Genomic DNA, 14,381 nt, shown 5'->3' on the forward strand with positions numbered 1-14,381 from the left:
GATTAGAACCTCAATATCTATTGATTAAACTATTGATCTTGCTTAAAAATTTATACACCTTTCAACCTCTTATTTAAAAATAAATATAATAATTTTGGAGATGATTGTACTTATCAAATGAAAGAATAACTCTAAAATTTGCTCAAGTCTTAGCCGGCCCCTTACTCCAATCTAATTTTAGAACTTTCAGTGCCAGTATTTTTCATTTGAACTGTTGATTTTTTTCCAAAATTTACTTAAATTGTTAGAAATGAAGTCTAGTCTCAACAAAAAAATAACTTCTTTTCAATTCAATCAACAAATTCTTAAAAATTTCTCTATTTGGCTTTTATCTTCAAATTGATGGACAAACAAAGCATATAAATTAAGTTTTAGAGTAATATTTGAAGTATACTATCAACTATCAAGAAGAAGATTAGATAACTTTTTTATTATTAGCAGATTTTGCTTATAATAACATGATACATTCTTCTATTCAATAAACATCTTTCTTGACAAACTATGATTATTATCCATGATTTCATGCTTTTAACTTTTTAAAAGTTAATAATCCTATGGCAAGAAATTTAACAAATTATCTATTTAGGTTTAATATAATAATGAAGGTACAATTAAAAGAAGCTCAAAAATGATAAAAGATCAATCCAAATCTAAATTCAATGTTTACAATAAGATTTGATTATTTTGTCTTAATATGAAGACTAGTTGTACTTGTGACTAGTTGGATTATTATAGGCTAGTACTATTTTCTATTTATAAATAAATCAATCCTATTGTTTATTGATTACATCTATCAAAATCTATGAAGATCCATCTTATATTCTATCTATTTCTTTTTGAGCCATATAAGACAATGAATATTTTGGAAAGAAGACAAATGCCACCTCTTTCTGTAGGAGTTGATAATAATATAAAGTTTGAGGTGGTAGAAATTTTAGATTCAAGGTAGCGCCAATTAGATTGAAATATCTTATTCATTAGCATGGATATGATATAAATGAATGTACTTGGAAGCTAACAAAGAATCTTACAAATACAGCAAAGAAGCTTGCGTTAAAGACATAAATTGAAAGAAGATGCATAAACCTAAGAAATTTGTGCAAAAAAAAAGTGACAAAAATAAAAAATAATAAAGTATGCATATTTAAAAGAAATTAGAATGACTATTGCCAAAAGACAAAAAAAATTTGAGACTCTTGAAACTAGACTAGAAACAAGAAAGGAGTTGACAAGAGTGAAGAAAGCTTCATTCTTGCCTTTATATATACTATCTACATTAGATCTATGTGGTGACGTTCTAAATGACCTCCAAAAACATATTGACTTTGCATGATACATATATTGACTTGTAAGGCAAGTTTTTATATAGATACTATATAATTAGCTTGTTCTATAAGCTACCAATATATATAGCATATAGATAGCTTGTTAAATAAGTATTTAACCTATCAATCAACTATAAATATATGTTAAGTCAAAATAGCATCTAAAAAGCTTCTCTAGAAGATATTATGAAATTAACCTACTTTCATTTAATTCTATATATTTATATTACTTAGATAATAATTATAATAAATATATATCTATGATAGGTTGATACTTTTTATTGACAACATCTATCAAAATCAAGATAAAGAATAACAAATCTTTACTATAAAAGAAATAAGATCTAGGAAAGATAGCATTCTACTTTCTATTTTTATTTATAATTTTTATAATTTTGTGGTGCTAACAAAATAAATAACTAATAATCAATAGATTTAACATAAGAATTATTGTTTATTGACTTATTAGATGAAATATTAAGATTGTTACAACCTTTAAGGTGATGTAATTAAAATAAAGATCCTCAAGAATAATATGTTCTTCTTTGAATAAATGGCAAGATATAATATGTTTGGTATTAAAACCTTCAAAGAAACTCTCAATATTTAATAATTTTATTAGAAGTAAGAACAATTCTTGTTACATCTTGGACTTAATCAATATATAATTTTTTACATCTTCAACTTCATCAATATTTAATTTGTGACATCTTGGATTTTATCAACATATAATCATTGCTCTTTATAGAATTTGTTCCTAAAAAAAAAAGTAATGTTACAGATAAATATATATATATATATATACATATATATATATATATTAAAATAATTATCTATATTATTAGATAGAAATAAATAAAAATAAATTAATTAAATAATATCTTATGAAAAAGCTTCAAAGAAGCTTTATAGATGTGGCTTTGATTTTACATGTGTTTTTAGTTGATTAGTAGGTTTAAAGTTTGGTCAATTAGTTAACCACATGTTATCATATTAGTAGCTTGTGAAACAAATTAAGTATGTGGCAAATATATAAAAAACTTGCCTTGCAATTTAGACACATGTTGAAGCTCTTATAGAATGTTGTCATGTATGTCTTAGTTAGATAGTATATATGAAGGCAAGAGTGAAGCCTCCTTTATTCTTTTCAATGCCTTTTAAGTCCTTAGCCCTATTTCAAAACTTTCTAATCTTCTTGTCTTTAGCAATATCCTTTTTAGTTTAATATTATACCATCTTTGAATGATTTTTCAATCTTTTTGAGTAATATAAGAATAAATTGATCTTTTAATTCTTTAAGATTCATATCTTTGACACATCTATTGTAAAAATATAAATTTAATTTCATATTGGAAATAAAGCATGATTGATTTGTGAAAATATTAAGACTATTTATATTTGTAGAAAGTTGGATTATTATAGACTTTGACCATTTTTAATTTATAAATAAATCAATCCAATTGCATATCCATTATATTTATTGGAATCTATAAAGATCCATTTTGTATTTCATATATCTTTTTTTGAACCATATAAAATAATTAATATATCAAGAAGAAGATAAATGTTACTTCTTCTTATAAAAATTGATAAGAACCAAGAATTTAAAGTAGAAAAAATCTTAGATTTAAAGCATCTCTAAAATAGGTTGAAATATTTTATATATTGAAACAAATATAATATCACTAAAAGCATATGAAAGTCATTTAGAAATTTTACAAATGTTGCAAAGAAATTGATTATTTTTATTGATAATATGTATGAAGACCAAGATAGATAATAAAACAATTCTTTACTATATAACAATGTAGGTTCCATAAAAATTGTATTTTATCTTCTATCTTTTTTTGGTTTTTTTGTTTCTTTTGCATTTGCATTTGTATTTGTGGCATTAAGAAAATAAAGAACCAACAATCAACAAATTCAAAAAATTAAAAAATATTTTTTGTCAAGTTAAAAAATAAGGTATTGTGATTGTCATAACTTTAAGATAACATAATAGAAATAAAGACCTTTAAAAATAACATCTTTTTTCTTAAATAGATTGTAAAATATAACATATTTGGTTATACAAACTTAGAAGAGACTCTTAATATATGGTAATACTATTGAAGGTAGGAACCACTCTTGATGGTGTTCAAAATGTATTAATTGAAGGAAATTATAAAGGCCTCATGAATGATTAAACAACAAAGTGGTCTTCATGCTTTGATTTGGAATACTATTGATGGTTAAGAAGACGTGACAATTATCAACAAAGAAAATAAAGATTAGAATATGTAAAAAATAAAACTTTCTATATCTTAAATATCTTTAATATATAATCATTGTTCTTTGTGGAATTTGTCTCTAAAAAGTAGGATAATATTACAAATACATAAACATTGATAAAAATCAAAAAAATTAAGTTAAAGTAAATAGAAGTGAATAAATTTTATAATATCTTTTTTAAAATCTTCTTAAAAGCTTTATAGATGCAAATTTTACTATTTAAGTATTTGTAGGGAATTGGTAGGTTAAAAATTTGACCAAAGAGTTGGCCATATATCTATTAGGTTGACAAATTACTTTACAAGTTTGCTACATGTTGCATATGTTGATTACTTATTATACCAATTGATCATGTCGCATATATGTAAAAAAATTATCTTGTAAGTTAGTCACATGTTAGATGATCTATAAAACACTATTATGTAGCTCTTTAGTTACATAGTATATATAGACATAAAAGTGATTTTTTCTTCATTTTTATTAATGCATTTCTTGTATTCTTGTCTTAATTCAAAAATCTCTAGTGTCTTTGTATTTGGTAATAGCTATTCAAATTTTTTTCTAAAATCTATCTTAGATTTGTCTACTTTCTTTCTTTGAGTATCACAAAAGTGCATTACTTCTTCAAAGTTTTATACTAATGCATGTCTTTGACAATAATTTCTAATAATTAGTCAAAATTTTGAGAATCAATAATGTTTTATGTTGCATAATTAATAATTTATGATATCTAAAAATAAATTAATATTCATTGATTTCTTTATTAACAAAGATGAAGATTGATAGAAGAGAGGTAGAAGAAAATGATAGAAAACAAAAGTACTAAAGAAAAGAAAAGATTGAATATATAGAAGACTAAATTATATAATTGATATTTTATTATGTTGAGAATAATCATCTTTATATAATTTTTTTTCAAAAACTAATTGGTGGATATCCTCTCCTTGAAAAAATATTTGTTTATTTATTTTTTTAATAAAAAAAATAGTTAATTATATACTTTTAATAATTTTCAATATTTAATAATTAAGATTTTTCTAATTTTTAATATCAATTAATAAAAACATTATATTTTAATAATGATGATTCTAATAAAAATACATTAAAAAAATTTTAAAAAAAAAAACTTTGTAGATTTATTTAATTTATATTGATAAAATTGACATAAACCAAGTATTAACTTCTTACTAATTAATTAAAATTTGACTCGTGATAAACATTTGTAAAAATTATTCAATTCAAAAGAAACCAAAAAAAAAATCTAAAACTAAAACATTCTACTAAAATAATATCAGATTATATTTATGATTTTTTTAAATGAATATTTTATATATATATATATATATATATATGGTCAAACTATGAAGTAATAAAAGGATAGTTATTCTATTAAAAAAATAAAGATTTAAATTTTTTTTATATACCATTTACAAATAAAAATATTTATAAATCTAAAATTATTAAGGATTAAATCTAATATATTTTTAATAAATTAATTATGTATTCTATCATCTTTATTTAAAGAAATTTAAAAATCATAATTTTTAAAACTGATATATATATATATATATATATATATATATATCATTTCTTTTAAAAACATTTATCAAATTTTATCATACTTATAAGATAAAACATATGTATTTGAGATTTTATTTTTTAAAATATCTTATAATTTAATATTTCATTACAAGAAATTGATAATTTATTTTAAAGTTTAATTAAATTCAAACTAAAATATTTATGGTTTTATTAAAATAAAATACTTAAATTTATGACTATATATATAGTAATAATAAATATGTATTTTACATGCTTATAAGTGAGTAGTTTTCTAAGTGATCATATCATAAAAAATATTATATTATTTTTTTAAGTTTAAGGTTTTAATACAATGTTTTTAAAGATAATTTTGTAGTTTCAATTATTATATATTAGTCTTTATTATTTTCTAAGTATTAAATACTAAATAGTATTAATTAAGTATCATATAAAAAAATACACTCTTTATTCATATAATTTTTATTATTTTTTAAATAATAAACTAATTTTATTTTTTATTATTATTATAATTATTTTTATTAATAAAACATAAAATCTAAATTCAATAATATTTATATTTTTTAAAAAATAATAAATTAATTAATAAAATTGAATAGAAAAAATAAATAAAAACAATGCAAGTACAAAAAATATTCACATTTAAATACAATGATATTATAAAGATTTCATTTCCTAGAATTTTTTTTAAATCTATTATTATTATTATTGTATATTTTATTTATATATTTACTTATTATTTTATAAAATTTCTTAGATAAGTATATCACTACTCTAAAAAAAAGTTGATAAAATTATATTGTTTGATTTTCTAAGATTTATCAGCTTTTATACATTTATATGTGTATATGTGTATATATATATATATATATATATATATAGAGAGAGAGAGAGAGAGAGAGAGATATTTAATTTTCTATCATTTGTGTACATAATACTATGGTACACTACTCATTTGGCTCCATAATAGGAAAAATATTTATACAAGTTTTAAATCAAAATGTAACACAATAAATGGATCATCATTATTTGGAATTTAATTATTTGTCTAATTTTAACTTATATAAGATAGAAATTTATAATTAATATTAATATTTTCTATTGATTGTAACTTAAAACAAAATAAGATACAATAAATATATGTAAAAGTCAAACTTAATGAATAGGCATTTCATACATTTAATAATAAGAAAATAAATAAAATTTTCTTAAAATATAAAATATAAGCATAAAATACTATTTGAAAATATCATTGGTACATATACAAAATCAAAGAATGTCTAAAATTTGTACAAAAGTATTTGTTATTTTATGCAATTTTAATCATATCATTTATAATATCACAATTTAAAATATATGTTACAATCATTTCAGAAAAAAATGCTAAAAAAAAATCAATTTTTTTCTTTCAAGTCAAACTATAGTTTAATATATAAATGCAAGTTATATTTTTTTGTTTTGACTTGATAAGTTTCTACAAATATTATAATTTTTATAGTTTATCCAAGTGTCATTATATATCTGATAATGTTTAAAATGCACTTATGTAAGTTTCTTAATTTTTATTAAATTATTCTTTGATAAAAGACCTGATATTGTTACCCAATTATATATCAACACATGAAGATAAATACTGTGTATTTTAAATGTTGCACTATAAAAATATAAGAAATATATATATTTTTTATATTTATATATTTATATATTTATATTTATATAATTACCTCAGATAAATAAAGTAATACTTTATTTAAATCCGAAAATGCATCAACATATAATTGTGATACATGTTATTATTTAACAGTTAGTATGAAAAATAAATAGGATTGTTTTTATGAAAAATATATAAGTAGTTTATTGCTGTTAATCTAATAAATCATGTATATTTTTTTAATATGTTTGAATACACTATGGCCCCAAAAAAGCCTTTAATTTGAATTAAGTTTATTTTTTACAATTTTTTAATATAATAATATAAACCCTAAACCAATTGTTTATATATATAAACAATTGGTTTAAGGATATATATATATATATATATATATATATGTATTTATAATTATTATATAAAAGTCTTCTTTGAGCATAGATGCCTACTTTGAGAAGTCATGGTATAAAAAGCCTTATGAAGATTTCTTATTTAATAAAGAAAATTTGATTTTTTTGGAAGCTTTTGCTTTTGAAGATAAGAAAAAGTAAAGTAATGTTAATTTACAGATCAAATCATTCCTTTATTACACTTTTGTGGGTAATCTAATTATAAATTCTAGGAGAAAATACTATTTTTATTATTTAGGAATAATGTGAATCGCATATCATCTTTTCTTCTTATGACTTTTTGAGTAATTTCCCCAAAGATACAACCAATCAAGAGAGACTTTTCAATTCCAACCGATCACAAACTTACAAAAATGTGACATCACCTACAGTGCTTTGCATAAAAATTTCGCCAATAATCCAATATGGAACCATCTAAAAAGTTCTGCATTAATCCAATACTTATCCTAAATGAGAAGATTCTATTTTATTTATTTTGTTGATAAAAAGGATTTATCATCCAACGAGCGACTGAAGATTCGCATCACGATTTCATCCAAAAAGTTTCGTCGGAACATTGCTCCCCAGGACACGGAAAAAGGTAGCAGTTGGTTGTGGGCAGAAAGTACCCTATGGCCGTGTCCGATTGGGGGGGTCTCATTCACACTGAGCTCATCGTGTAGGGGTTTTTCGAAGGGTTCAAGCTTCGTCGTCTCCTCCAGGCCCTAACTGAGCGCGAGAGAGCCTCTGCTCCTCCTCCATCAATGCGTTCCTGTTGTCACCGCAGCAATTCGTTTCAATCCCCCCCCCCCCCCCCCGTCTGAGCTGATCGTTGTCAACGGAGGGGAAGTGTTAGTAGAGGAGAAGGAATCGGAAGTCATGAATCTCAATGACGTGCGCAATGTGAAGATTCCGAATGGCGGGCCTGCAGGTGCATTGGTCAAGCTCGCCGTTATCGGTGGCATTGGGGTGTATGCTGCGGTCAACTCGTTGTACAATGTGGAGGGAGGGCACCGAGCCATTGTGTTTAATCGCATTGTAGGTGTCAAGGATAAGGTGAGTGAGTGAGTGAGTGTGAATTGCATTGGTCTTTGATGAGACGGAATTTGGATTTGTTTTAGGGTTTGGATTTTGACGATCGTGGCGGATTTCGAGGATGGCCTTGCAGGTGTATCCAGAGGGAACGCATTTTATGATTCCCTGGTTCGACAGGCCTGTGATATATGATGTCCGTGCACGACCTAACATTGTCGAGAGCACGTCGGGGAGTAGGGATCTTCAAATGGTACGTTGAATAGTGATATGTACCTGTGGTCGAATGGCAATTCCTTTCAGACAGTTTTTATGTTTGAGATGAATAGCTCTCTTTCAAGTAGTTCATGGAATCGTGTGTTTTTGTTGAAGGGGTTTTTGTCGGGGATGGTGTTGTTTGTTTAGGAATTACTGAGATTACGTTTTACCCTGCTGCTGCAACGTTAACAGGTGAGAATTACGTTGCGAGTGCTGACGCGCCCTATGGCGGATCGACTGCCTACGATCTACCGCACACTAGGACAAGACTATGCGGAACGAGTTCTGCCTTCTGTTGTTCAGGAAACTTTAAAGGCCGTTGTTGCTCAGTACAACGCCAGCCAGCTCATTACGCAGCGTGAGGTAGGTTGTGGTGGACTGTTGATCTTTTTTGAATTTTGTGTAGAGCTGTTGCCAAGAGTGATGATGACGAATATGCACTTGCGTGAAAATGAACAAAACATATATATATATATTATCGATCATTTAGGGTCTTGAACTGTCTGATAAGGTAGATTGCTCCAGAAATTTCGGTTTACTCCTTGCCCGAGTGTCAACCTGTGATTCTGATTTTTCAATCAAACTTTAATGTCGCCTGTGATTTGAATCTTGGTTTGATAGGTTGTGAGCAGGGAGATCCGGAGAATCTTGCAAGAGCGTGCTACAAGTTTCGACATCGCTTTGGATGACGTGTCTATCACCAATCTTACTTTTGGGCGGGAGTTCACAGCTGCTATTGAAGCCAAGCAAGTTGCTGCTCAGGACGCTGAGAGGGCCAAGTTTGTGGTGGAGAAGGCAGAGCAGGACAAAAAAAGTGCCATCATCCGTGCTCAGGTGCTTCACACGTCCCCTTGTTTCAGTTATTTCAGTTTCTGAGGTGGTTAGCAAGTTTCCTAGATGTTGTACTCTGAGTTCTGTTCTTTTATTTCTTCTAAATAGAGGTCTATCATCAAATTTGAGCTGGTATTGATGAATGTATGTGTGTACTTCAGGGAGAAGCCAAGAGTGCTCAACTTATTGGTGACGCCATTTCTAACAATCCAGCTTTCATCACCTTGAGAAAGATTGAGGCTAGTAGAGAAATTGCGAACACAATCTCGACCTCCCAGAACCGCGTATTTTTGAGTGCCGATTCCTTGCTCCTTAACTTGCAAGACATGGGTGTCGAAGAAATTGGTCTGAAGCTAGTCCAATCCAAGAAGTAATGAAAGCACAAGCCATTCACTTCAAGTCTTTGAACATGTAGTTTATTCATTGTCAGTCTTCTTGTTGGAGTCAGTGATTCTATCGAAGTCGTCTAATTATTGACAGCAGGGATCGTTTGAATCTGTACTTTCCCATTCAATTTGCTTATTAGGACATTGTAGCTGGTTATAACAAAGAGCATTTCTTTAGAAGGCCTATTGGCAAAAGAACCTAAGCCGAGGGGTCCAATACAGGAATAAAGGAATAATGATTACTTTGGATAGATGACAAGATTCTGATTAGTTTACACTTATAAGGAAGCTGATTCGGTTCTCAAACTGCCGGAGGAGATTTGAATATTAAAGTGAGCTTCTAGACACCACCTACTAACATACTAACATATTCAAGGCATGGAGTAAATGTTCACTCGAGGTAAAGGTTTTTGGGTGGCATTTTCTGGTTTTGTTGCCTAACCACATTTGAAGGTTATCACAATTTAATGTGATAGAGCGATGACATCTCTTTATTAGCATTATCCTTCATTATTTAGAACTTAAGATAATATCATTTAAATACAATCACCTTAATGATTCACTTATTTCTAAAATTCACTAATGTTGCAATGATTCGAAATAATGATAAACTTATGGATCAATTTTGGATAAGTATTAAGGAGCAATGAATTCTAATTGCTTCTAAAATAAACAAACAAAAAATAAAATAAAATAAAAAATCTAATGTTAAAGGATTCTAAAAAATCTTACAAATCTCCAATTATAAAAGAATGAAAAGTAAAAATGTTATTGCAATAGATTATTTTTTTTCAAACAAGAATAAAAAGAAAGTAGTCACTAATTTATTGTAAAATATTTACTTTTACTACTTCATATGAACTTTGGTCATGATTTCTATTGATAGGTCTACCTATGCTTTTGCTATAATCGGCAGTGATAAAAAAACAAACTATTTCGATTATTAAAAAAATCATAAAAATGTAAAAAGATATATATATATATATATATATATATATACGTTATTAACTTTATTAAGTTATTATCTACTAAATTACAACCACTAGAAAGTTATTGAAAAATGTTGGAATCACCATAGTTCTTTGATGCTAAATTATAACCTCCCATAAGTTCTATCCCAAGATGCAAAGTAATCTCACAATTTGGTAGAAGTAACATTGTATGTAAAAAAAAATACTAGCTTTATTCATTTATTGAATTAATATTAATGTTGTAGCTTTCATCTTGGCTTTGATAAAGTATTTCATAATTTTAATGATTGAATTAATGTAGATAAAGATATAATCAAGTAAAAAATGAAGTATCTAAGTTTTTTTTGTATTAATTACAATCTATTCAAAGCTATACTTGGTACATATATATTTTTAAAACAATAGTATAATTTAGATTTTTGTTGTTTAATAATAAATCTTAGTATATGTATTTCTACATGAACTACTATAAAAAAGTTCTTAGATAAATTAAGTGAAATTAGAAATTAAATTTCTAAGAATATTGTTAAATTACTTATAAAATATAATAATAATTTAAATAATATTAATAGATTTTATTATATTATTGTTAGACTAAAAATAATGATAGGAGAGTTTTATCAAAATTATAAATTTAGTTGCTAAAAAGACAATAACTATCTATATAAAGTATAATTTTTTTCCAATTAGATGTAAGTATTACTTAGAATAAAAGTTATAAAATTTTGAATTATGTCTTATTTTCTACAATAAAAAATCTAAGAAAAAAAATAATTTCAAAGAGGGTCTAAAAAAAGAACTCATTAAACAAAAAAATAATACTACAAAGGATAATAGTTTGTATTTGTTTAAATTTAAACTTTGTTTTAAAATAAAATTTAGTATTACTAATATGTATAATAGATTTTTTTGATAGGTTTAAAAAAAATTATATGCAATGAGTAGTCGTAAGGTTTTTATATTATGCAATTGATTTATATCTTAACCATAGATTACTTGTTTTAAAAGGATAAATATCAACTCTTTTATTACTCTCAAATTTTTAAGTAATAGTATAAAATAATAATCTATTTCTACTATCCTTTTAACAACCAAAAATATTTAAAATCACTACAAGACAAAATTTTACTTCCTAAAAATAGAATTAAAAAAATATTTATTTTTTATCAAATATTATTTTATTTGTTTCTAAGCATTTATAATATCTTCCTATAAGATTAAAAATTATTTATTTATTTATTTATTCTTATATATATTTTTATAAAAATCTTGTGTAAAAATAGAGAAAGATCAAAGTATATGTATGTATGTATGTATGTATGTATATATATATATATGAATATATATTAAGAATTTTTATTTAAGGATTTTTTTTAATATTTAGAAGTCATACTTAATAAGCTTTTAAGATTTTTGAAGGTTTATAATTTTTCATTATTTATAATTATGCATATTGTTTTAGATGTTCTGTAAAATTCTTAGGATTTTCTCGTCAAAGAATAATATCATCACCATCATTGCTATTGTAATTTTTAATTATCATTTAAAATAGATTAAAATAAAATAACCATGATAAATTTTAGTATCTGAAGATACCTATCAATTTACTAATATCTAATTTGTAAAATCTTCATATAAGGTAATCAAATCATAAGACAAGTTTTTAGGTTGCAAAATTGTATAAAAGAAATTACAAGTAAAGATTAATTTTTTCTTTTTCTCTGAAGCTAAGGCATTGTTTTTGTTCTTCATAGAACTAAATTTATTCTTTTTTTAATTTATAAATATGGTATGCACATAAAAGCTTTAAAATTTGGTAATCTTAAATTAATTAAGAAGGATTTTTTTTAACTATAGAAGAGAATTCAACAAAAATAATTTATGTAAACTGGTTTAGAAATGAAGTTCTTATCAATAAGTTTTTACGCTTTTCATACAATTCTTTGTAAAAAATTTAGAAGTATATTTGTCATCTAAAATACGTCCATATTTTACCTTTTTATTTTTTTAGCTAGTTTTGTTTAATAGACTATATATTCTAAGAGTACAAAGATACTATGTTGTCTAAGCATAATAACTTTTTATATCCATCTAATTGCCAATGCAATAGAAACCATTACATTGGATTGATAGGTTCATGTCTTCTTTAGGTGTAAATTGGTTAGCAACTTCCATTAATATATATATATATATATATATATATATATATATAACAAAATTTCTTGCAAGGCTTTAAACAATATATATAAAATTCAAATATTTATTTTTCATCACAAGGTAGTATATAATACTTGCTAAAGTAATATAGATTTTAATATAATTTAATAAAAGATAGAGACAAGTAGAACTCCAAAAAAAAAATTGATTTAGAAATTCTCAAATTTCTCAAAAGTCAACATTTATTTTGAGTTTTGTGCCAAAAAGTTAAAATATCTTAGATTTTTTCATTTCTATCTATGTTTACTTGTGTAGAAAATTTCAAACATTCTTGAGCACCCACTTACATCTATTACATCAAATTGATACTAAATCAAATTAAAGATAGATATTGCATATGTTATCTCATAAACATTAATAATTTTTTCTTCTAAAAAAGTGATTATATCATGTGTATATTAATTAATAATTAGTTGCCTAGCTATTTTAGAGAGAAAGAGGTTTTTTAAATTTCTAAAAGATTTCATAATAAACCTGTCAATGTAGTAAAAGGATATGAACTTATTAATAAAATCTATATATATATATATATATATATATATATAATATGAATTAATTATATATATTACAACATAATGGTTCCTATTACTATATTATAATGGTTTCTATTGATTGTAAAAGATTTCATATTGAAGTTACAAATTCTTACCAAGTATAAAAATAAATATTAAGTTAGAAGAAACCTTTGACTTTATTTATTTATTTAATCAATTAATTAATTAGTTTTTTTTATTTTTATTAAATTTGAAATAAAGATGCATTGATGATGATTATAATTTTTATTTAAAAAAATAATTTGATATAATTAATTTAATATATATTTGTATATTAGTTAAAAAATAATTCCTTTAATATAATTTCAAAAGATTTAGTAAATTTTAATAAATTTCAATTTAAAACATTTAAATTTTTTATTTAAGAAATTATCTAAATTATTGATTTATAAATAAGTATATTACTAAAGAAAACATATGTACAAGATTAGAAAGTTTGATCTTAGCTAACCATGTTTGTAAAAATGTATTAGATTTGTAATTGTAATATTTGACAATTGTTTTACAATTAGAGTATAGGAATGTGATGGGTCTATAATTGTCAAAGAATTCAAGATCTAAATTGATAACAATCTATTATATATATATATATATATATATATATATATATAATTATTTTATTGCATCAAGAATTTTATTTAAAATTTCAACTTTTGAAAATTTAAAAATACTCTACTATGAAAAAAAATTAAGATATTATTTTTTTGAACTTTTCAAATTATAATCGTTTTTTCTTATTTTTGTAGAAGTATTTGTAGGATCTTATGTTTTAAAGAAGTTTTTTTGTCAAAGGTAATTTACCTTGAGCTTTCTACATGAAGTGTATTTTCTTTTGGACTTTTCTATTAATTAAGAAAATAAAAGTTGAATTTATCACTTACAAGCATTTTGTAGGATGAAGATAGTTAAAGTAAAAAAATAATAGGAGATTATCTAAGA

The 14,381-nt window shown here is 24.3% G+C and overlaps 1 protein-coding gene across 1 annotated transcript; it reads left to right on the forward strand.

Annotated features, from left to right (window-relative positions):
• Positions 1–7,889: 7,889 nt before the first annotated feature.
• Positions 7,890–9,951, forward strand: LOC112282884 (prohibitin-1, mitochondrial). The gene is made up of 5 exons (XM_024521019.3): positions 7,890–8,249; positions 8,362–8,478; positions 8,676–8,846; positions 9,105–9,317; positions 9,476–9,951. Exons 1-5 carry the CDS (start codon positions 8,073–8,075, stop codon positions 9,686–9,688), a joined length of 891 nt encoding a protein of 296 aa, XP_024376787.1. The 5' UTR covers positions 7,890–8,072; the 3' UTR covers positions 9,689–9,951.
• Positions 9,952–14,381: the final 4,430 nt, after the last annotated feature.

This window comes from Physcomitrium patens, chromosome 5 (assembly GCF_059467195.1).
Source record: "Physcomitrium patens ecotype Gransden chromosome 5, ASM5946719v1, whole genome shotgun sequence".
Taxonomy (NCBI): domain Eukaryota; kingdom Viridiplantae; phylum Streptophyta; class Bryopsida; order Funariales; family Funariaceae; genus Physcomitrium; species Physcomitrium patens.

Coding starts and splice junctions, on each gene's coding strand:
- LOC112282884 (XM_024521019.3), top strand. CDS start 8,073: ATGAATCTCAATGACGTGCGCAATGTGAAGATTCCGAATGGCGGGCCT. Junction 8,479..8,675: donor GGAGTAGGGATCTTCAAATG/GTACGTTGAATA, acceptor CAACGTTAACAG/GTGAGAATTACGTTGCGAGT. Junction 9,318..9,475: donor GTGCCATCATCCGTGCTCAG/GTGCTTCACACG, acceptor TGTGTACTTCAG/GGAGAAGCCAAGAGTGCTCA.